Source organism: Indicator indicator, chromosome 18 (assembly GCF_027791375.1).
Source record: "Indicator indicator isolate 239-I01 chromosome 18, UM_Iind_1.1, whole genome shotgun sequence".
Classification (NCBI taxonomy): domain Eukaryota; kingdom Metazoa; phylum Chordata; class Aves; order Piciformes; family Indicatoridae; genus Indicator; species Indicator indicator.
In genome coordinates, this window is record NC_072027.1 from 776,487 (window position 1) to 797,212 (window position 20,726).

General features: G+C 46.6%; 1 protein-coding gene across 6 annotated transcripts in view; it reads right to left on the minus strand.

Moving 5' to 3' along the window:
• Positions 1 to 315: 315 nt before the first annotated feature.
• Positions 316 to 20,726, minus strand: part of LOC128973101 (core histone macro-H2A.1) — a 34,181-nt gene continuing 13,770 nt past the window's right edge. Inside the window, exons 4-8 of one of the 6 annotated variants that reach the window (XM_054389300.1) lie at positions 18,228 to 18,335; positions 11,079 to 11,169; positions 7,234 to 7,323; positions 3,524 to 3,698; positions 316 to 481 (exon numbers count right to left, since the gene is read on the minus strand). In XM_054389300.1, the coding sequence (XP_054245275.1) occupies positions 316 to 481; positions 3,524 to 3,698; positions 7,234 to 7,323; positions 11,079 to 11,169; positions 18,228 to 18,335 (630 nt within the window). Of the gene's footprint in view, positions 482 to 3,523; positions 3,699 to 7,233; positions 7,324 to 11,078; positions 11,170 to 12,624; positions 12,725 to 18,227; positions 18,339 to 20,726 lie in introns of those variants that run through there. The other 5 variants (XM_054389302.1, XM_054389299.1, XM_054389301.1 and 2 more) reach the window with 5 other exon arrangements.

Below are 20,726 nucleotides of genomic sequence, written 5' to 3' on the forward strand. Positions count from 1 at the left end.
CTACATACTCCTACCAGCTTCCTGCTTCAGGTCATACTTCAGGAAAATAAAACTATAAAATCTCCTAGATTACACTAAGGTCAGACAATGCCTGGAATACAGTGCATTAACAGCAGTAATGCCAGCTATCAGTGCCAACAGAAAATGGGTCAAGAAAGTAAAACCAGAACAAAAGCCCTCCCCGACCAACCCAACCCAACAAACCCCCCACCTGCGTTCCCCTAGATGAGCAAAATTCCAAACGAGGGCTGCTCTGCTTCACGAGGAGTTAAGGGCTCGGGGAGGACCAGGGGCGGTTGCTGCAGCTTTCTGGGCTTAGTTGGCATCTAGCTTGGCCATTTCCTGCACGTAGATCCCTATACTCTCGCTGTCGAAGAGCACGAAGTACACCGTCTTGATTGAGGAGGACATGGTTGACACAAAGTAGCTGGAGATGGCTTTCAGGATCAGCTGAGCAGCTGTCTGCTTTGGGAAGCCATTTCTAGGAGGAGAGAAAAAAAGAAAGGAAATGGAGAGCTGCTGAAGGAGCTTTGCTGGTGCAGCCTGGCAGGCAGTGCCCTGCCCCTTCTCTGGTGCAGTGTAGGAAACAAAGCTGCACAGCCGGAGGTCACACTTGGGAGATGGAAGCTACAAACTTCTCCGTTCAGGTGAGACTCAAAGCATTCCCCAAATGGTAATGCAGATCCCACACAAGACTGGGCTGAACCTTACAGAGTTCCTCAGTTTCTTCAACAATTTGGAGCAGCTGGGCTGAATTCACTGCTGGCACCAACACTGATCAACATCACCAACATCTGCTCATGGAAGCACCAAACTGACAACTAAATGTTGTGGTACTCTCCCCTCATGCTGCCAGGCACAGAATGAGAAAGGCGGTGCCTGTGCCAGGGCCTGCTCACTGCTCTTGACCCTACCATAAAGCACACTGCCAGTGCAGCTCTGTGCCAGTGCTGCCTGAAGGCAATGCTTGTGCTGCTTGCAGGTGATGCCATGCCATAGCTCCTGCTGGTTTGTTCTTTCCTGCCCAGATTCAGTTTTTTCTTTTACTGAAGAAGGAAAAGAAAAGCAAAGGAAGAGGCATGCTGCAAACCTCTCCTGTTCTTGCAAAACTGACTGAGCTGCTCAGGGAGACCCAGTGGTGTGATGGAGATGCAGGAGCTACTGCATACTGTTGGCTCCCACAGAGCAAAGGACACAGGCTCAGCAAGTCTCTGCAGCAGCTCATTTGCTGCTTACTGATAAATGCTGTGTCCTGGCATATATTGAGCAGATCTTTGAGGGCTTTGGTCCTGAGCAGGAATTATCATGCAGGCCAGCATCACACTCAGGATACACACCGGTGCTGCCTCAGTGAAGAGCTGCCTGGCCAGAGGGAAGCCCATTACAGGCAGTTGCTCAGAACCACTCTTCCAAAAGGAAGCAGAGACAGCAGGAAGATGAGAAGCAAGGTGCTGACCCAGGAGCCATGTATGGGCTGCAGGAAGCAGAAGCCTCTTGCCTCATCTACTGCTCTGAGTTAAATTCCTGTGGAAAAGCAGCTTGAGACTTTAGCCTCCAGTGTCAATTCAGATCAAAGGCAGAGCCTCAGAGTGAAATCCCTGCACCAAGGATGATTTTATGTTTAATCCCCAACTCCCCTTTCCCTCTCTCCTGAACTCCAGGCTACCTCTGCGCAGCACCCAGCTCGTGCCTTCCCCAGGCTGGCTGGAGTTGAGCATCTGGCCCTCTGAACGCTGTTTTATTTGCCCATGTGATTTATTTGAACTGCCCTGGTGTAATCCCATTCCTCAACTATAAAAGAAAATGAAACTGTTTATGTGGCTTTATTGGGTGATGTCTGCCTGACAGATGTCTGCACTGCAGCAGCTGCATGCATGTGGTGTCTTTGGCATTTGCTGGTTTTAAAAGCTTTACTTTGGGGTTCTTTTAATGCTTCTGACTTCATAAAAACAAGTCAAGAGCACTGTCAGAATGTACTCTGTTCTCTGCAAAACTAACTGAGCCTTGAAGATCTCTAATTAAGAGAAAAAAGGGAAAACACACAACCTCCTCTACTTCTCAAGGCCTGCAGACCCCTTTCCATCCTTTCAAGGCAGCACTTCAGCTGGCACTGAGCAGGAGGTGCAGATGCGGAGCTGAGAGCTCAGCCATAGATCCTGCCTGTCAGGAAGCAGCTCTCACAGCACAGTGTGGGCCTCGGGATTATTCAGGGTTTCATCATCTTCCAACACCAATCAACTGCTTCACAGCAAGGGTTGGGAATGGTTCCTTGCTGGGAGCTCTCCAGAAAGGAAAGGCTCTGTGGAGGATACTTCACATAGTTGTGCTTTGACACAACCAATTCCACAGGCAGTTCTCAGCCCATGGGGAGCAGCTTCTACCAGAGAGCCCTGCAGAGCTTCTCTTTGTTCAGACCAGCTTGGGACCCTGACAGCAGTTTAGTAGGTTAGTTATGACTCCCTGCAATATTTCTCTGCTATCCCTGCTCATGCTGTCTGCCTCAAGTGCCAGCCATGCCAGTTAACCTGAGGAGCTGCAGCTCTGGCAGATGCAAGTCTTTTACATTCAGTACCTGAGTGAGACTTTGATTTCTTCACTCAACCAGCTCTTCCTGCCCTGCCTCACACATTATGCAGGAATCAATCACAGCACAGTGGGAAGAATATTCCTGCTGTACACCAGCCAATTCTGTCCTGGCAGGCTGCAGAGGGGCAGTTGCTCAGGGTTAAGCACACAATTGTGTAACTCGGCCTACACTTGGCCCTTGGTCTTCACACTGAGCCATCCTCACAGGCCAAGGGTCCCAACCCTCCCTCCCCACCCCAAGCCCAGCAGCCTCAGATTAGCAGTGGGGTTCAGACCCTTAGGAATGGGATCCAACTTTCAAAGGCACTAAGCATTCTGTGCAGAACCAGAGGACCTTCACTTCAGACTTTGGCTTTCAAAGACCTTGGCAAAGGCTTTCAAGGTTTGTTTGGGTTTTTTTTTGTCCACAAAAGAGCAAACTGCACAGAATTCAGCTTACAGATTTGGGGTGAAAGTTTGAAGTGACTCTGCAAATCCTGAGAATTGAGACACTTCAGGCTTCCTGCTTAAGCCATCTTCTGCCCATCCTAAGACAGACACTGCAGTAAGCTCAATCATGCCCTAAAGCCAGATAAACCAGAGACCTTTTCTTAATGCTTTCTTCCATACCCTCAATTTATATGATCAAACTGAGAGTCTGAGAAAAGTCTTTTACTGTCCTCTTTAACAGTTTGTTTTGTGCACTTTAACCTATCTGCATGCTTTAAGATTCTGCAGGGACCACCAGGAGACCTACCAGAGCTGAAGCAGCATTCAGGAGAATGCTGCAGGCTGCAGGCACAGCCTGAACAAACCTAGCAGCAACATTTCTTTTGGGGACCCTATTTAAACAAAGGAGAACAAAGGCAGCCTTGTAGCAATGGGAAAAGCCTGGAACACAGGAGATGGCACTTGAAGATGTGACCTATTTGGCAGTGGGTTTGTGTGGCAGCCTTACCTGCCACTGCCAATGGAGGGGAAGGCAATTGATTTCAGCTTCTTCTCATCAGCCAGAGCCAAGCAGTTCTTCACTGTCTTTTCCAGCAGCTCCTCGCATTTGTCCGAGCCCCAGCCTGGGCTGTTACAGTGGATCACAAATTTTGCAGGCAGTCCATGGCCAGCACTGACAACAGCTAGCAAGAAATGAAAGTGAAACATCATTGCTTTCCTCTCCTTGGAAAGAAAGGGGGGATTAAAACATAGCCAGCTGACAGACATTCTTTTGACCCCTGTGAACGCTTGAAGGTACAAATCACACAGCCTCAAAGCACATTGCCCCCCCAGTTACAGAGACTTTGTGTTTCCCGTTTCCCACTGCTCTGTGCTAATCTATAAATCACAGCTACAACCCAGCTCCTCTTGGAGAGAGTGAGAATTCATGGCTGACATCAAAGGAAACACGTTTCTGCTGGGGGCTGTGTCAGCCAGGGTAAAGGTGTCAGGGAAAGGCAATGATGTGCTGGAGCACAAACCTGTTCCAGGCCTGAAGGATCCTCCTTTGGGTCAGCCTATGGCAGAGCTACAGTCAACAGCAGGATGCTGGGCAGGGTTCTGGCTCCTGTGACCTTCAGCCACCTCTGCTGTAGTTTGTTTGGGGAGCTTCTGCTCACACTGCAGCCCAAATGGGAACTGTTCAGAGCTATTGGTGCTCTGGCCAAAAAGGGAGAAGAATTTTTACCATGCCACTACCATGGCCATGTGAATAGGAAGATGCAGCAGAGCTTGCCTGCAGACTCAGGGACTCCCCACACAAGAGGCTGGGTTCTCCACTTCCCATCACAGAACAACAATTGACTGGGCTCTGCCTGCCAGAAAACAGGGTAAGAGAATCACTGCTTTTTGTGAACTCACAGGTCTGTGGTTGCAATTAACAGCTTGCAACTTTGGTTAGTTAAGGACAGAAAGAAAAAAGAGAGGGGAGAAAAATGCTCTAATCATGAGCTGAGGGATTAAAAACACCAGGATGAAATCCCACAGGAGCACACACTGCACCTTCACAAGGAGTCAGTGAGGAATGAAATGGCAGCTCAGGGTCCTCAAAAACAATACAAAAATACCAATAATTTAAAAAATCAGGTTTGCAAAGATGCTCAGAGGCCAGAAATCCTCTGCTCCCCTCTGGAATGTTTATGAGGCATTTTGTTATTTAAGCACAGTAGAAATAACTCTTGGAGAACAATCCCCACATGTGGCTGCTGCAGGAAGGAGAAAATAGCCTTTGCCATCTGGGCCTGGCTGGAGGTTACCCAGCAGAGCACATCCTAAAGGATCTGGAAGCATTTGTGTTCCTCTGCCTTTGGGGAGCCACAAGGTGTTGAGCAGCCTCAGTGTCAGGCAATGCTAATTTGTCATAATGTGCAGCTAAAATGTTGGCAGATTCACAATGCATCATAAATCCAAGGGGAAGCTATCAAAAGCAGCTGACATCTCTCGAGTCAGATGTGAAATGTGGATCACATCTTCATCCCCCCAACATAAACCCTGCACTGATATGCATCAGCAACTTGACTGCTGCTCAGGGACTGTTTACCAGGGTAGTCATTAATTAACTCATTAGGATTCTGTGGAGGACAACTGGTAATTACCAAGAGCAGTTGTCCCTTACCTCACACACACATCTCTGAAAGGGGAAGGCTTTTGGTCTAGAGACAGAGCCACAGACACAAGCTGTGTTAATTACAATTGTGCTCCAGGTAAGGATCCTGGCTGTTGGTTGGCAGCCAGCTCAATAGGAGCCAGGGAGTGCCCAGGTGGCCAAGAAGACCACCAGCAGCCTCGTCTGGATCAGCAATGGTATGGCCAGCAGGAGCAGGGCAGTCATGGTGCCCCTGGACTCAGCTCTGGTGAGGCCACACCTCAAATACTGGGTTCAGTTTTGGGCTCTTCATTACAAGGAGGACACTGAGCTTCTGGGGCAGATCCAGAGAAGGGCAACAAGGATGGTGAAGGGTCTGGAGAACAGGGCTGGTGAGGAGCAGCTGAGGGACCTGGGGGTGTTTGGTCTGGAGAGGAAGAGGCTGAAGGGAGACCTCATTGCTCTCTACAGCTCCCTGAAAGAAGGCTGCAGTGAGGAGGGGGCTGGGCTCTGCTCCCCAGTCTCAGGTGATAGAAGGAGAGGAAATGGCCTGAAATTGTGCCAGGGGAGGGTTAGGTTGGAGATGAGGAAAAATTTCTTTGCTGCAAGAGTGGCCAGGGATTGGAAGAGGCTGTCCAGGGAGGTGGTGGAGTCCCCATCCCTGGAGGTGTTCAAGAAACCTGTGGCCATGGTTTAATGGCCATGGTGGTGTTGGGTTGAAGGTTGGACTCAATGATCTTGAAGGCTTTTCCAACCAAAACACTTCTATGATTCTAATTAAAGGGATATCAATAAAAGAGAGAAGTCTGAACACTGGCTATTTGTATGATGAAGAAGCTGACATCTATCAGCTCTTCCCTAGACAGTTTGTCCTAGTGTAGTGCAGCTCTCCCCCTGGGGTAAGTCTGCCAAGCATTGCTCAGATCTGAGGAAAACAAATACAAATCTTTTCTCTCCAACTTGCAGCAGCCTACTTGTGAGCAGTTTGGTCTGGGTTGATAAGAAACACTGTACAGAGGCAAGGGGAAAAAAGGCAGTAATTGACTGTACATATTTTTGCAGACCAAGAATTCTATGAAAAACTTATTAACATTTTGAAAAAGCAAGGGGGGAGGAACAAAAAAAGCAGAATTAATTTCTGCTGTCAGAGCTGAAGGCTTCACATCTCCCTTTCAGCTTCAGTTTACAAAACTGCACACACTGTATTTATTTTCACAGCATAAACACAGATGGCAGAAGCAGCCTTCTATATGAACAACAAGGATCTGCAGGCTCCCACATGGTGTAAGATTCTCTCTCCCCATTACCAAACTTTATTACTCATGGAGTAGATTTTTCTCCGAGATGACATAAATTTTGCTAAGTAGGCATCGAAAAGCTGTAAGATTTTGCAGGGATGCTTTTGGCACTGATTAGACAAAAGTACCCAAGCAGATGCTTAACTCTGAGCACGTGCTTCAGCTGGGTGAAGTTCAGCAGCGTTTCAGCAAAGCAGATGTTTGACAGGGCTGGACTCAACTCTTGTGTGAAAGCAGCATCACAGTCATTGCTTTGCTCACCTGTGCCCTCACTAATCAACATCCATGGTGGCTGCATGTACCTGGGGACAGCCTATGGCACTGGAGGGCTGGAGCTCCTCTCCTGTGAAGACAGGCTGAAAGAATTTGGGATGTTCAGCCTGGAGAACAGAAGGCTCCAGGGAAACCTTAGAGCTGCATTTCAATATCTGAAGGGGACCTATGGGAAAGCAGGGGGGGACTGTTCAGAAGGGCCTGTTGGGATAGGATGAGAGGCAATGGTTTGAAACTGGAGCAGGGCAGAGTTAGGTTGGACCTCAGGAGGAAGTTCTGCACAGTGAGGGTGGTGACAAGATGACCTTTGAGGCTCCCTTCCAGCTCAGTGCAATCTGTGACTCTACACTGCAGCACTCCAGCACCTCCCAGATGCCTTGGCTCAGGAGGTGCAGGGTGCAGTGTGTCCATTTCAGTGCAAGACAACACAACCATCAGGCCACCCATGAGTGTGTCTGCAGGCATGCAGCCAGCTGCTGCAGCAGCAGGGGTGGCAGGCAGGCTGCTGGGTGCAGGACTCACCTCCAGCTATGTCCAGGGGTCCGTTCTTTTTGCGGAGCTCTATGACAGCCTCCACAAACTCCTTGCCGCCCTTCTTCTCCAGAGTGCTCCCTGGACAGAGAAGGATGAGTTTATTGCTCTGCTCCCAGCCTGCCACTCAGACATGCCAGTCATTGGTATCTTTAGTCATTACATCACTCTAGAGTTTTCTGCCCAAACATTGTTTTTTTTTTGGGGACTGCAAAGTAAGATCTAAACCTTTTGGGACTTGAGAGTTAGCTAGTCATTAAAAACAACAACAACAACAACAGAAAGAAAAAACCAAAAAAGACAACCCTGGCAACCCAAAAACCTCACCTCGGTCTCCCTCGCTACCATTCAGACTCTGAGTTTCATGCCAGGACATCTGAGGTGACGTCCCTGCCTCCTGCCTCAGCCTGAGCAGCTGTCAGTGTGAGGTGCTCCAGAAGAATGTGCTAGCTCAGGAGTGGCCGAAGCTTCGGCACTCCTTCCCCTAGGACTCATTTCCCCTCTCTCTTACAAATTGTTTTAAAGAGCCATTTGCCACAATAAGAATTTGAAACTCACCTGATCTTGGTCCCTGACCCCAACAGGTGGCACCAGGAATGAAACAGTCTCGTGAGTGCAGCGGGCTGCTTTACTTGGTAACTGCCCAGCTTGTTGAGCCACCTTTAACCAAGAGGAAGAGCCTCAGAAATCAGGAGAATCTCTAAGGAACATAGTCCTCCAAAGAACTTCTCTAGCTACAGCTAAGGAGCTGGGCAAGGTCATTCTGGGAGGAGCAGAGCTGTGCGGCGTTGCAGGGCAACCAAAGGTGTGCTCTTGACAAAGGCAGTCCATCACTAAATGGTTTAGATCTTATTTTGCAGCTCTAGTTTGAAATATTTAATATAAAATACAGCCCAAGAAAGCAGTTTCCTGACTACATAAAGCATCACCCCACAGGAGTCTGCGCTGTGCACATTGCAAAGGTAGAGAAGTGAAAAGCAGTGATTCATCCAGGCTCTGGTTTGAGACATCACTGTGAGAACTGATTTCCAACACTTCAGAACTAGGACCTCTAGCAGTTACTTGGTGACACCCCTTACTTCCACTGATGAGGAAAGACAAGTTGCATTTTCTGATGGAAGTGCACATACTGTATGCTCAGGGGAGCAGAGGCCCTCCTCCAAGACTGGGCTACAGCTCTGGGAGCCGCCAGATGCTTTGGGTTTGGCACCACCGCTAAATTTCTTCCTTAATGCAGATTGAAAGTTGGAAACGAGAATGCATTTGTTCGTTCGTTCAGGAGCTGACTCTGTGACCCTGCCTCTGTTTGTTGCTTTTGGGGTACAAAAGCTGAGGAAAATTAAAAAGCCTGTGTCTCTTCTCTTGCTTTTCTTGTCAGAAGCAGGTCCCAATGCTTTGCCAAAAGCTGGGCTGCAGGGCCAGCCCACACAGGCCAGGCTGCCGCTTGCTCTTTGGGCTCAGTTCAGCTCTTTTGTACAAATACTTTGGTCAAAGTTTAAACAAGCAAACTCCTTGTTGAGAATTGTGTGAATCCCCAAGTCACCTGTCCTGTGACACAGAGTGGAAGGCACCATTGCCCAAATCTCCTGGAGAAGACACTGATGGCTTTGCTTGTAGCTGCAAGGTGTCTCAGGAGAGCAGGCTAGGGAAGGATATCCACCCACAATTGAGGTGCTTGGGTGCTTCAACAACATCGTGTCCTTTGCTGAACCAGCCATGGGCTGAACCATGGACCAGACCCTGAAGCAGCAGCAGGGTCTTACACAATCCCTCTGAGAAGGATGGGGAGGGAAAGGAAGAGCCTTCCACTCTGGTTCTATCCTTGCTGTATTTCCACAGACTGCAGTTACATTCCCCTTGAGTCCATGAACTGAGATCACTCCTAAACCCCATGACATTTGTAATCCTTAATTTCTCTTGTTTCAAGGGGAAACATAATTAAGCCTTGTGCAGAACCCAGGAACAGCAAAGATCTATTAAGTAGGTCATTCCTTTGCCATTGCAAAGCTGTTGTACATTTAATGGAATTTAGCCTAGTTTGGTTTAATTCAATCCAGAAGGATCAGCTTTCCCCCTTCTATTGGGAATTAATTTATAATTAAAAGCAATGAACAACCCTGTCAGTTTATTTGACTGAGCTCTCTTCTTGCAGCTCTGGTACAAAGAAGAGCAAGGGGAGTGTTTTGGTACGAATCAGTGAAGGTTGCTGCAGTTACCCATCAATTCTGTTCCTCTGATTGCTGCTGAGGCTTTATACTGAAATCATAGTTCAGAACTATGTTGTAAATGAGTTTCAGCTGGGAAAGGACATTGTGGATGTAACCATTTTCCACTACACTGGCAAGTTTCTGGATGCAAGTCTTGCTTCACAGCTTCAAGGTTAGCAGCTTATTTGCTCACAGGCATAAATATGTGTCACTCCCATGAGAAGCAGATCATTATCTCATGCTTTCCAAGCAGGCATTGATATCAGTGTTGAAAACAGCGTTAGCAGAAATTTAGGCTCTAACACTCTGAGGAGAAGCCCCCAGTACATGGAAATTGTTAGGGAAAAACAAAAAATCAAAAATAAATAAATAAAAAATTTAGATGGGTAAAAGTTAATCATTGGAAGCTAAGCATTTGTGCACTTCTATTCTTCCTTACAGCAGTCAGAGGCAAGAGGAACCTACACTAAGGAACAAGCAGTGCAGCTTCAAGCGGCAATTTTCTGTGTGGGGTGGCAAAGTGTTTCTTGGTTAAAGGGTAGGAGCTCCCCTCCTTAGCCAAGGGGTCTGACAGACTTCAGAAGCCTGCTGCTCAGGTAACAGGGTGCTGTGACACTTACTTAATGTCTCTGCATAACGTTTTGCCAGCCAGGCCACAGCTGTTCCTTCCCAGCAGCCTACAGCCTACGTCTGTCTGTGTTACTCCCAGCAGCCCCTCCAGCAGAAGCAGGGCTGTGGGACAGGCTGGATCTGCAGCAGGACCCTCGTCCCAGCCTTGAGTGCAGAGCAGACCATCACATGGCAGTGATGGCATTAAGAGGAGAACAGAACAAAGGCTGGGATCAGGTGGCTTTTTTAAAGCAGGGTGGGCCATCACCTTTCCCAGCAGCTTCTGTATTCAGCCCTGGTGCTGACTGCCTTCTCAAATTACCAGACAGGTCAGGCCGAGTGCTGCTAACCTTCCACAAGGTCCTTCCAAACAGTGTGTGCAGAGGAGTGTCACTGAGGGAGGTTACTCAGAGGACACTTCAGACACTGAATTAAGGTGTCTGTCGTTTTTCTACCATGGCTTCTCTCACTGCTGCAGCTTGGATGCCAGCTACCTGACAAACACAGCCAGTGGCACTTGCCTTCTGCTTGTGGGCATGAGGGCCACTGAGCAGGGCTGCAGAGGTCACCAGTGCACCAGGTGAGATATCAACTACCCAAGCTTTGGAGGTCAGAAGCTCAGGTGGGCTAGAGCTAGCAGGGCAGATGTGAACACCTGAAACTTGGGGTGGGGAGCGTGTGCTGGAACTGGTGAGAGATCTGATGATCAAGAGCCAAAGCAATTCAAGGCAGGCATTTCCCACCTCACACAAGCCATGTGGCATTGCATGGCCCTGCCTCACATGCCTGCTTTGAATGCCCTTTTCCTGCTCTTCCAGTTTTAGCTGGCTTCTGAAGGGCCGATTTGGGGGACCACAATCACAGTGCCTACTGAGCTTGCAACCGTTCAGATCTTTTTAGGATCAGTCAGGACTGCTGGAAGTGAGAAATGAATGCAAACCTGCATAGCTACCCCAAGCTGTGGCTGCTGATTGACCATGCACACACATACAGACTGGGCAGCACTGAACTCGCCATTACCTACTTCACCACCGGTGTAGAAGTCAGAGTTTGTCGGGTGAACGACAGCATCACTGTCGATCGTGGCAATGTCAGCCTGTACAACTTGCAACTACAACAGGTAAACAGATGGAGATCAACCACGTTGGACAGAGACCCAGCACAGGCTCTACATTTACACATGTACCAACGTCCACAGTGTCCTACCTTTCCACCTCCAAACCTTGCGCCCAAGGAGTATGCTGAGCTGTGTGTGCAGGTGTGTGTAGAGAGAGGGGAGTAGGGAACAGGAGGAGCAATACTGAGCATGACATGATCAGATAAAGGTTAACATGACAAGGCAGAGCAATCACATCAGATCATTTCCACAGTTTTAAAAGCAGCTAATACCCCGTTTCACTCTGCAGAAACCTACAACAACCAGTTCCCCACAGAGCATGGCACTACAATATGGAATCTGTTTAAAACAAAATCCAGGATCATCGAGCCACACAGAATAATCAGTTTCTCCATTGTGCCAGCATGGCAAGCTGACAGGCACTCATCTGCAATGGGATGGGGATGCATCAGGTCACTCCTTCAGGTGGAGGCAGCCATGCATCTGCAGGCAGGGCTATGCTAGATTTGGTTCAGAAAGATGTAAATGATTGATCAGCTAAAGGCAGGGGGAGGTTTCTCACTGTGTGCACTTGGAAATACAGAAATAGGTATTTCTGAGAAAGGCTGCTTTCAAAATTAGCCTTCTTCTGTCTTTTGTCTGTTAAATGACTTGTGGACATTCCCATAGGAATGCAGTCACAGAGAATTATGGGCTGTATTCCGTGAAGGAAGTTTAAAGAGACAGCAGCAGGTGTAATCAAATAAGAAGGGAATGCAGGCCATGGTGCATGAAAGCTAATTTTTCTTTTCAGATTTCTGTAGAAGAAGGATTTTTTTTTCAGTCTGAAACAAGACAGAAGCTTTAAAAGTGATTCCTCACCTCTGGGGATATGAGTTCAGTGCTGGTACAAGGCCAGGATTTGTTTTCAGCTGAATATGAAAGTGACAGGGAGTAATTGAAGCGTAATGGAAACAAATTATTTGACTGAATTAAACATGAAATCAAGGGAGGAAAGGTTTGGGGATAGCTAATTATTTAATGACTCCTCTTTAAAAGCTTGGAGCCTACTCTGAGTGTCAGGAAAATAGAACAAACAAAAGGAGGCTGCAGTTAGAATGGAGAAACTGCTTATTTTGAAGGCAACCTGACAAAAAAGTATTTTAGTCCTCAAAGTATCCACATAAGAAACCCCCCAGAGTAGCTAACAGTCACATATGAGTATTATGGAAAAGAATTTAAACCATTGGTTGGAAGTGAAATCAACTTGAAGACTAGCAATGGCTGCAAGGGTCCAGATTGGGTGGGAAAAAAACCCCAAACAGTCTTTTGAATTGAGTTCTTCAATGAAACAGAACCTGCCAGGTTTCAATTTCTGCTCTTGCTGAATGTCTGAGGGCCTGGAGAGTAAATTCTGGGTTCCATAATTTCCATGTGACCGTTAGTTGTGTCAACCCATGCCCCATTTACCTAGGTCATCTTTAAGGTCAATGTCAGCATTGGTGGGATTGATAATGGCCTCCACCTCGAAGCTGGCTAAATTACTGATTTCACTGTGAATAAGGTTCAGCTGAAAAGAAAAGCATGAGGTGGGAAATAACAGGACAGCTGGGAAATCACAGAGAAGCTGCAGAAAAGTGAGCTTTGCAACACAGATGGAGATAGCATCACTGCAAACAAATACGCAAAACAAAAGGCAGGTCGTAAGGGAGGGTTATTACCCAACAAGGATTTCAAACACAAGACTCAAACACTTCACACTGGGGGACCTGCCTGCACCTGCTAACAAGCTCTGCTCTGGATTTATGCTCTTGGGGATCCTCAGCTGGGCATTACCAGAGGGTGTTTGCATCTCCTCACAGCACAGATGAAGGGCATCCTCATCATTTCTTAAGCCCGGGTTACAGGAACCTTTCGGCACTGAAGCCAGATAAAAGATGCTGCTGCTCCTCCTTTAAGCCAGCAAACGTGAGTGTATCCTAGGGAAGGCACAGACCTGGCTCCAAGTGGCTCCTCCATGCTGAGGCTGGGCTGTGTTTCCTTCCCAGTGGGCCCCACATGCTGTGTGGCAGGCACTGCAACTTGCATTTGCACAGCTCTGCTGCCTCTGTGGGTGGCTGCTGATGTACTGTAAGCAGGGACTGTGTGCTTGCTGCTTCTAGCCCTTATTTATTTGCTTTAATCCCTTTTGTCATCTCTGGGAACAGAGATTTTAACCCCACTCATTAACTCCCCTCATTAACACCTGGGTATCTCCATTTCTGTCTGAGCTGTGACAAATTCAGGAGGGTTTCTCACAGGGGAAAACTCTGGAAGTTGGCACAGATCTCTGGAGAATAACCTCACATCTGCACTGCGTGAGCTTAGGAGAATTAGAGACATGTGAGAAAGTGCAGATTCCAACTTCCAACAGCACATTTTGAGCAAGACTTGCAATTCATCATATATATCATCAAGTCGATGGTAACAAACTGAGCCTGCCATGCTAGACTAGTGAGGATGCTCTTTTGGGAGCGCTCAGAGGTGCAGGAAGCTGATAGCCAGGGGTTTGTGGCACTGTTTTGGGAAGCCTCACTTCACATGCACCAGGTTTATTACTGCTAAAACTTTAATCACTTGAGAGTGCAAAATACATTTACCAGGCCTTTTCCTATGGGGATGTGCATCATCTGCACCATGTCTACAGCATGCATTGAGAATGGTGACTTCAGCAGCTGATTAGGCAATATGGAGAGCAGCTAGGAAAGAGGAGCTTCTCCGTGCTTTATGCAAGTTCTGAAGCCGGCTGCAATTAAGCCAGGCTTTCCCTCTAGTCTCAAGCCTGCTGGTTTCAGCCTATGAAGCCTACCACTCATGGCATGGCAATTGATCTTATCAAGAACTGAGTTCTGTCTCTTGGTTTGTAATCCATCTTCTGTCAGCTCAGCTCTTCAAACCCTCTCCTTGTCTATGTGAGTTCACTAAAGTCCTCCAAGCTGACTTGTGCCAGCAGCAGAAGTGAATGGGCCAGGTAAGGAGGACAACAGGCAGGTGTTTAAATGATGTGATGCCATGAACTGACCTTCCTTCTCTTTGGAAAAGCCTGCAATTTGCATGTGTTGCTTGAGCAAGCTATACTCCCTCCAAACGGGGTGATTCTGGCTAAAAATGAGTGGCATTCAGTTTTAGGTCTGGGAATTTGCAATAAAATCTAAGCAAGCTTGCTTTCCAAACAGCTCACAAGCCTTTCCTACTTCACATCTGAGTTTGAGTCTTGAGTTTGACTACAAGCAACTGCTGTTTAAAAAACCAAAAACCAACAAAACACCAAATGTCAACTCAAATCAAACCAAAATGTTAAAAGGAACTTCATGACTTTTGAAATCAAAAAACCAACAACGGAACACATGCACACACCAAAAGACTTTTCTGTGGGGATTGGAGTATGTTCCCTAAGCACATTTTGTTCAGTTCATTGATGACTCTCTTTGATCCCTCATTCTGTGTTCCATAGGGTTTTGCCCCACACCTCTCAGCTGCAGAGTGGTTTGGTTTCAACCTTCGGTCTCTCTCTGTGCCTGCTCATGTATGAGGTTTACAGAGCAACCAGCTGGTAATTCAAGTTTCCATTTAAGAGCAACAAGAAGATGCCTAAAGAGCTGCCCATCACCACACCATGAGTCTGATGCTGCTGGGGTTTGCATTCCCTGGTCAGGGCACTGTTAGCTCTTGGGTTGGCAAAAACAATGCAAAAAAGCTTAAGTTTTCCCTCAGAATTAAACCCTTCCCTGAGTAACTACTCAGTTTTAGTACCCAACAGTATGAAGCATGTAGTAGAGTGAAGAAGTGAACCCCTGAAGGGCCACTTACAGAAATAAACAGGCACAAGTTACATAGGCAACATAGGCACAGGGAAGGGATGTAACTTTGGGTAACATTTAAACCAAATGTTAGTTAGTTAGAAGAAATGCAGGTGGCATCCAGCACATCTGTGAGGATCTCCTGAGCCAAGCCTTGCACTTCTTCCCTCACACCATGTTACCTTTAAGCTCTTGGAACTGTTTCTGGGATGAGTTTCACACAGAAAACTGAAGGTGCCTGTTGCAGACAAGCAGCTGAGTTCTCTCTGAAAGTCCAAACCCTAACGCCTGGGCTCAAGGTCTTACAGCTCTGCTCCTGCTCCAGAAATTGTCTCGGGACACCACATCTCCACAGGGATGCCACCTGTGGGATATGCAATCATTGCATATAATCCAGATTTTAATACTTAATTAGTGTAGCACTGATATACTTCTACAGGTATAGCTGCAGGGTTCTTTGCCATTTCCTGACCTGAATTTCTAGCTGAAAGTCAGCAGTTTCCTCAAGCTTTACTGCACTAACAGGACTTAACAACACCCAGCTTTGCAACAGTCTCTTCTGTGTTCAGCAATTAAATCTGGAGATATTTAAACTGGAAGAAGCTGGGTTTGGATTAGACATTAGGAAAAAATTCTTCCCCATGAGGATGGTGAGGCACTGGAACAGGTTGTCAGGAGAGGCTGTGGAGGCTCCAAGCCTGGAAGTGTTGAAAGCCAGGTTGGATGGGACCTTGAGCAACCTGGGCTAGTGGGAGGTATCCCTGCCCATGGCAGGGGGGTTGGAACTGGATGTTCTTTAAAGTCTCTTCCAACCCAAACCATTCTGTGATTCTATGATATCAGAAGCATGGAGCCAAGACTTTTCCTGTTCAGCCCTGCTGAATGCCATGACACTGCCAACCAGGATTGTTTTCTTCCTTCCCTGCAGCTCATAAATATTTCCTGAGCCAGCAAGCAGTGGTTTTGCAGACCACAGAGGCATGCTGTAAAGGTGTTCAAGGATGTCCAGGAGGCTTGGAAGAGAACTGATTGTTTGTTTGGGTGTTCTGGTCTTAGGTTACTGTGTTTGGTTGTAGTTTATTAAGGACACACAGAACATCACAGTGTGCTGCAGAGTCAAGAAACAATCAGAGGACTGTGGCTCACAGCAATAGTCTTGCTTTTCAAATGGAAAAGCTCAACATATTTCAACATAGTAGCCTTTCCTACCACCCATGTGAGGAGTGTGTATCTCCATTTCACAAATGGGGAAGGCAACAGAGGGAGAAGAGGTGATTCCCAGTGTCTCTGAAGCAGCTGAAAGCAGAAGCCGGGAGCCATGGCTTCCAGGCCTCCACCTGAACACTGTCCTCCCTGATCAGCAGATTTCTCCTGCCCTCAAAATGCTGTTTAAGGAGAGAGGCTCTGCTGAATGGTACAAAATCCTCCTCCAAAGAGGCAAACAGCTTCTGCCTGCAGACTATCTTGAAAAATACAGCATCCCCAGGTCCAAGGAACTGAACTGCAAGACTACTGCCCAGAATTGCTATGTGAGAAAATTCCCTGTTCATTATGTTTATGATTACCATGTGGTAACTCTAACCAAGCTGATTTTTTCCCTGTTAAGCACAAGGTCTCAACTTGGATAAAGATTTTAAGAATCAACATTATCTTCTTAAACAGCAATTGCCTGTAGAAATGGCTAAGGGCAGCACTGACCTGATCCAGTGCTAGCTGTGCTAGCCACATCTCAGCAGCACCTGTGCATCCTCTAACCCTCAAAAGAACCTGCTTCATTTAGAGTGTCCCCTCACAGCAGACAAATGGGGTTCCATTTTGCTTCTTTTAATTCTGTGCATTATGTAACGAGTAAAGGCCAACTCTTGGCCTCTCTCATGTGCAGGGCTAACTGACAGCAAAGCAGTGTGGGCATGGACATATCACACAAAGCACCTTTGGAGGGGGCTGCATGCCAAGTGAATGAGAAAGCCAGCAAGTCCGTTTCCCAGTACAAGTTACTCACTGGAAAGCTCTACAGCAGGCACTGGCTTTGCTCATCACAGCTTAAGGCAGTCCTGGAGCTCATGATTCTCTTGCACTGTGCCCAGCGGCAGAGCCCAACTGCTTTGCTGGGTCACTCTTGCTGGAGCAATGCTAGGGCTCAGCACAGGTTTCCTATGGTAACTGAAAGGAGTTCAGAAGCAGGTGCCACAGTCTGACTTTACTTGCTTCCTTGAAATAGGAATGTAGGTTATAATTTTGGAGTTCTAATGTGTTAAAAAATATGTTCAAACCTGCTCCCTCAGTAGCAGTCAAACAACAAACCCCCACCCAAGCAGCAATCTAGCTCTAGCTCTAAAATTAAATGTGGGAAACCAGGAATTCTGCAAAAGAATTAACATTACTCTCATGCATGTTAAAGAGAGCAAACAAACTGTGGCAGGATAAATGGAGAACAACCTCAGCATGAAATAAAAATGACTCAGAGGAGATACATTCCACAATGGACAATGGCTCATCTCTTATGACTTACAGCACAATGATCTGATTACTGAATGATAGAAGAAAGATGCAGTTTCACTTAACAAAATTTTGTATCATGAGCTAAAGGCAGGTTTCAAGGCAGGACCAAATTCATTTAATGAATTGTCTCTGTAAGTGCATCTTCTCTTTAAGCAGATCTGTAGTTGTATTAAACCACCACATGTCCCAGAGCATATTCACAGGGGGAAAAAAAAGGATCGTTGACTTCTAGCTTTTGATAAAAGCATCATTCATTATGACACAGTATTAACTTGTGTAAATAACAGAAGAACAGAACAGGAACCCAACAAAGGTCTGAAACAGGTTCTGATAAAAACCTGGGAATCCTTTACATCAGCACAGCAAGTGGGCTGCTCCTTGGAAAAAGACATTTTATTCTTGGAATAATCTCATCTTTGGCAGAAGCTTAGCTGTAACCATTATGCTGTTCAGGAACAAGGAGACAGATTACAAGCACACAGCCTCTCCTTCTGTGTGAGTATTTAATTGTGTAGCCATAAGAAGATTAATTTCTGCATTTTTCCAAATGATCTGAAAGTTGTTTCAGGGAATGTCTTTGCTCACAGTCTAGCATCACACACGTCCTTGAGTGCTCAGTGGGGAAATGGCCATTGTACCTAAGTGTCTTGGGGAGATGGGGGTGGTGGCAAAGGGTGTTCCCTAAGCAGCACTGAAAAACAGGTATTGAGTGGTAAAAATAGAGGAGCATACCTTCTGGCCAAGGAACAGGCTTTTGGTGGACAGGACTGTGAAGCCATCTGCAGGAGTCCCCTCTGTTGTGCTGTCAGCACTGGCTGATTTGCTCACTTCTCCCTGCTTCTTCTTCCAAAAATACAGTGAATTAGTTAAGGCTGAGAGAAAAGCACTTTAATAACACTAAGATATATGATGTGCCATAAATGCTCAGCAGGCTATAAAATGCCAGCACAAGGTCTGGTGTTTGGAGTTTTTCCTTCAGTCCAGCTAAAGGGACTGATCAGAGCTGAAGGCAGCAGGGCCTCAGTGCCTGCCCTTCTCCAGGAGTCTTCTCTTGCCCTGCAGTGCAGAGTGCAGATGAGACTTCTCTTCAGTTTTTCATGGGAACATGTACACAACCTCAAACTTTCAGCAGCTTTCTAATGGCTCGTGTGGAGTGAGATAATGTGTCAGTTTGTATGTGTGGGCTGGCATTCATTCCCAGATACAAACTGACTTGCCAGAGTGCAAATCTCCCTCAGTGAAGGGAGCTGCTGCCAGATTTCACAAACTTCTCCTTACAAAGATTGCTTTGAAATCTGCCTGTCCTTAGAGCTGGTGCCAGAATAAGTTTGCTTTCCTAGCAGTAGGAAACAGGCTGAGCAATTTTCTCTGTCTTGTTTAACATCATCACCTTCCCTATCTCCAGTAAAAGTGCAGGGGGAGGAGGAGATGCCCTCAGCCACCACTCATACTGAATGACAGTGACAGGTTTCAGGGCTGAATTGATTTCTGAATGAAAACAAGAATCAAGAATGTTTTGAAAAGGATGTCTGATGAAGAGAGTGAATGACTGCTGTGGTTCTAAACCCGACTAGTGACAAAAGTAATTCCACATTTTCAATCAAACTGTGGTTTCAGATGAGTATTTGGTGCCTCAGCAATATCAGTGCTGAAGCTAAAAAGCACACCTGGAGTACTGAGCAAGCCACTGCTCTACTTTTGTCCCCTTCCCAAGTACAAAAAATAAATCTGTGGCTGAGCAGCCAAAAGGACTTTGATGCTGGGAGTATATTCATGCTTCCAGAAGCTGTAACCATGCTTTGCTTTGCACAAATGTCTTGAAAATTAGATTTTCTTGGGTCCCATTTCAATTCCCCATGAGTTTACTGTTAGCCAAATACCAATATAGTAAGCAGACAATACAGTTTATTGTGTAGAAGAAAAACAGAACCCCACAACAGACTTCCTGCTTTTGTAATCAAGGAGGGGAAAAAAAATTCCCCAGATTTACGGAAATTATTAGTGCATGGTTACTAGAAGCACTACACTTGGAATGTCAGCTGCTAGGTGTTCTAGGGGGAAAACATGAAATTCAGCAACTTGAAAAACAGAAGTGTGAAACAAGCAGAAGTGACCAAGTAAACAAGAGCAGAGACACACAGGGTGGACACTGCAGCTTTGTCTAACCCAGAAGGCAACTTTTGACGTTGCCCATCTCCTGTGACATTTGTGTACTTCTCTTCCTACTTTCCCAACCTATTTCTTGACAGTAGTTTTTTTGTCACAAAACCCCCAAACAAAAAACCAAACCAACCAATCAACCAAACAAAAAGAAAACCAAAACCAAAACCAAAAAAAACCCCAACAAAACACAAAAGCCAGCACCCAAAATATCCTTGGTTACAAAAACTCATTAGAAAGATTCCCTACTCCCACAACCTGACACTGAAGAAAAAGCAATGAATTAGAGTTGAGCCCAGCTTCTAAAAGCTTCCCAGCTTGAGGGCAATCCCATTTTGGTGGTCTTCTTCCCCTTGCCTCCACGCTTCATTTTGAAGGAGTTTAAATAATTATTAGGACTCAAATCCACAAGTCTAAAGATGGAAGACTCACATCTAAACCATGATAATAACAGAGGAGATTTGGGGGTCTTTAGCTCAGCCAAAGGATTTCTGTGTGGCCACAAAGCAGTTTCTCTGCTGCTGCAGGAGACTCAGATATCTGATCCAACACAACTGCATCCTGCTTCAGAAGGAAGATTTCACATTCCCTGGCTTTCACTAACTAAGAGGAACCTTGTACTAAGCTAGACCAAACCCAAACCCATTTGAAAAACCTTCCAACAAACAACAGAAAAATACAAGACTGGAGAACAGGATTCTGACTTGCTGAGGACATTACTACAATGCAATGACTTGGGCTAGTTTTCTTCTGGACTTAAAACTGCCAAATGCTGCTTTAGTGGGACCTTACTTGTGAAAAGCACAGCCAGACTCCCTCTTTCTTGCTGGCACACAGCAATACTTGAGCAAAGTCCAAGCAAGGTTCCAGTAAGGCACAACTGGTAAAGCCCCCAAACACTCTGTTCTTCCCTCTCATGCTGCCTCCAGCCTGTGCCCACCAAACAACTGTTTTGTGCAAAGGATTTACAGCTTGGCTGTGCCTGTGCCACTGCTGAGGCTTTCCAGGCTTGCAGCTGCACCGGGGAGAGGGCAGCACTCCTCCTTCAGCACTTGCTTACAGTTCTACTGA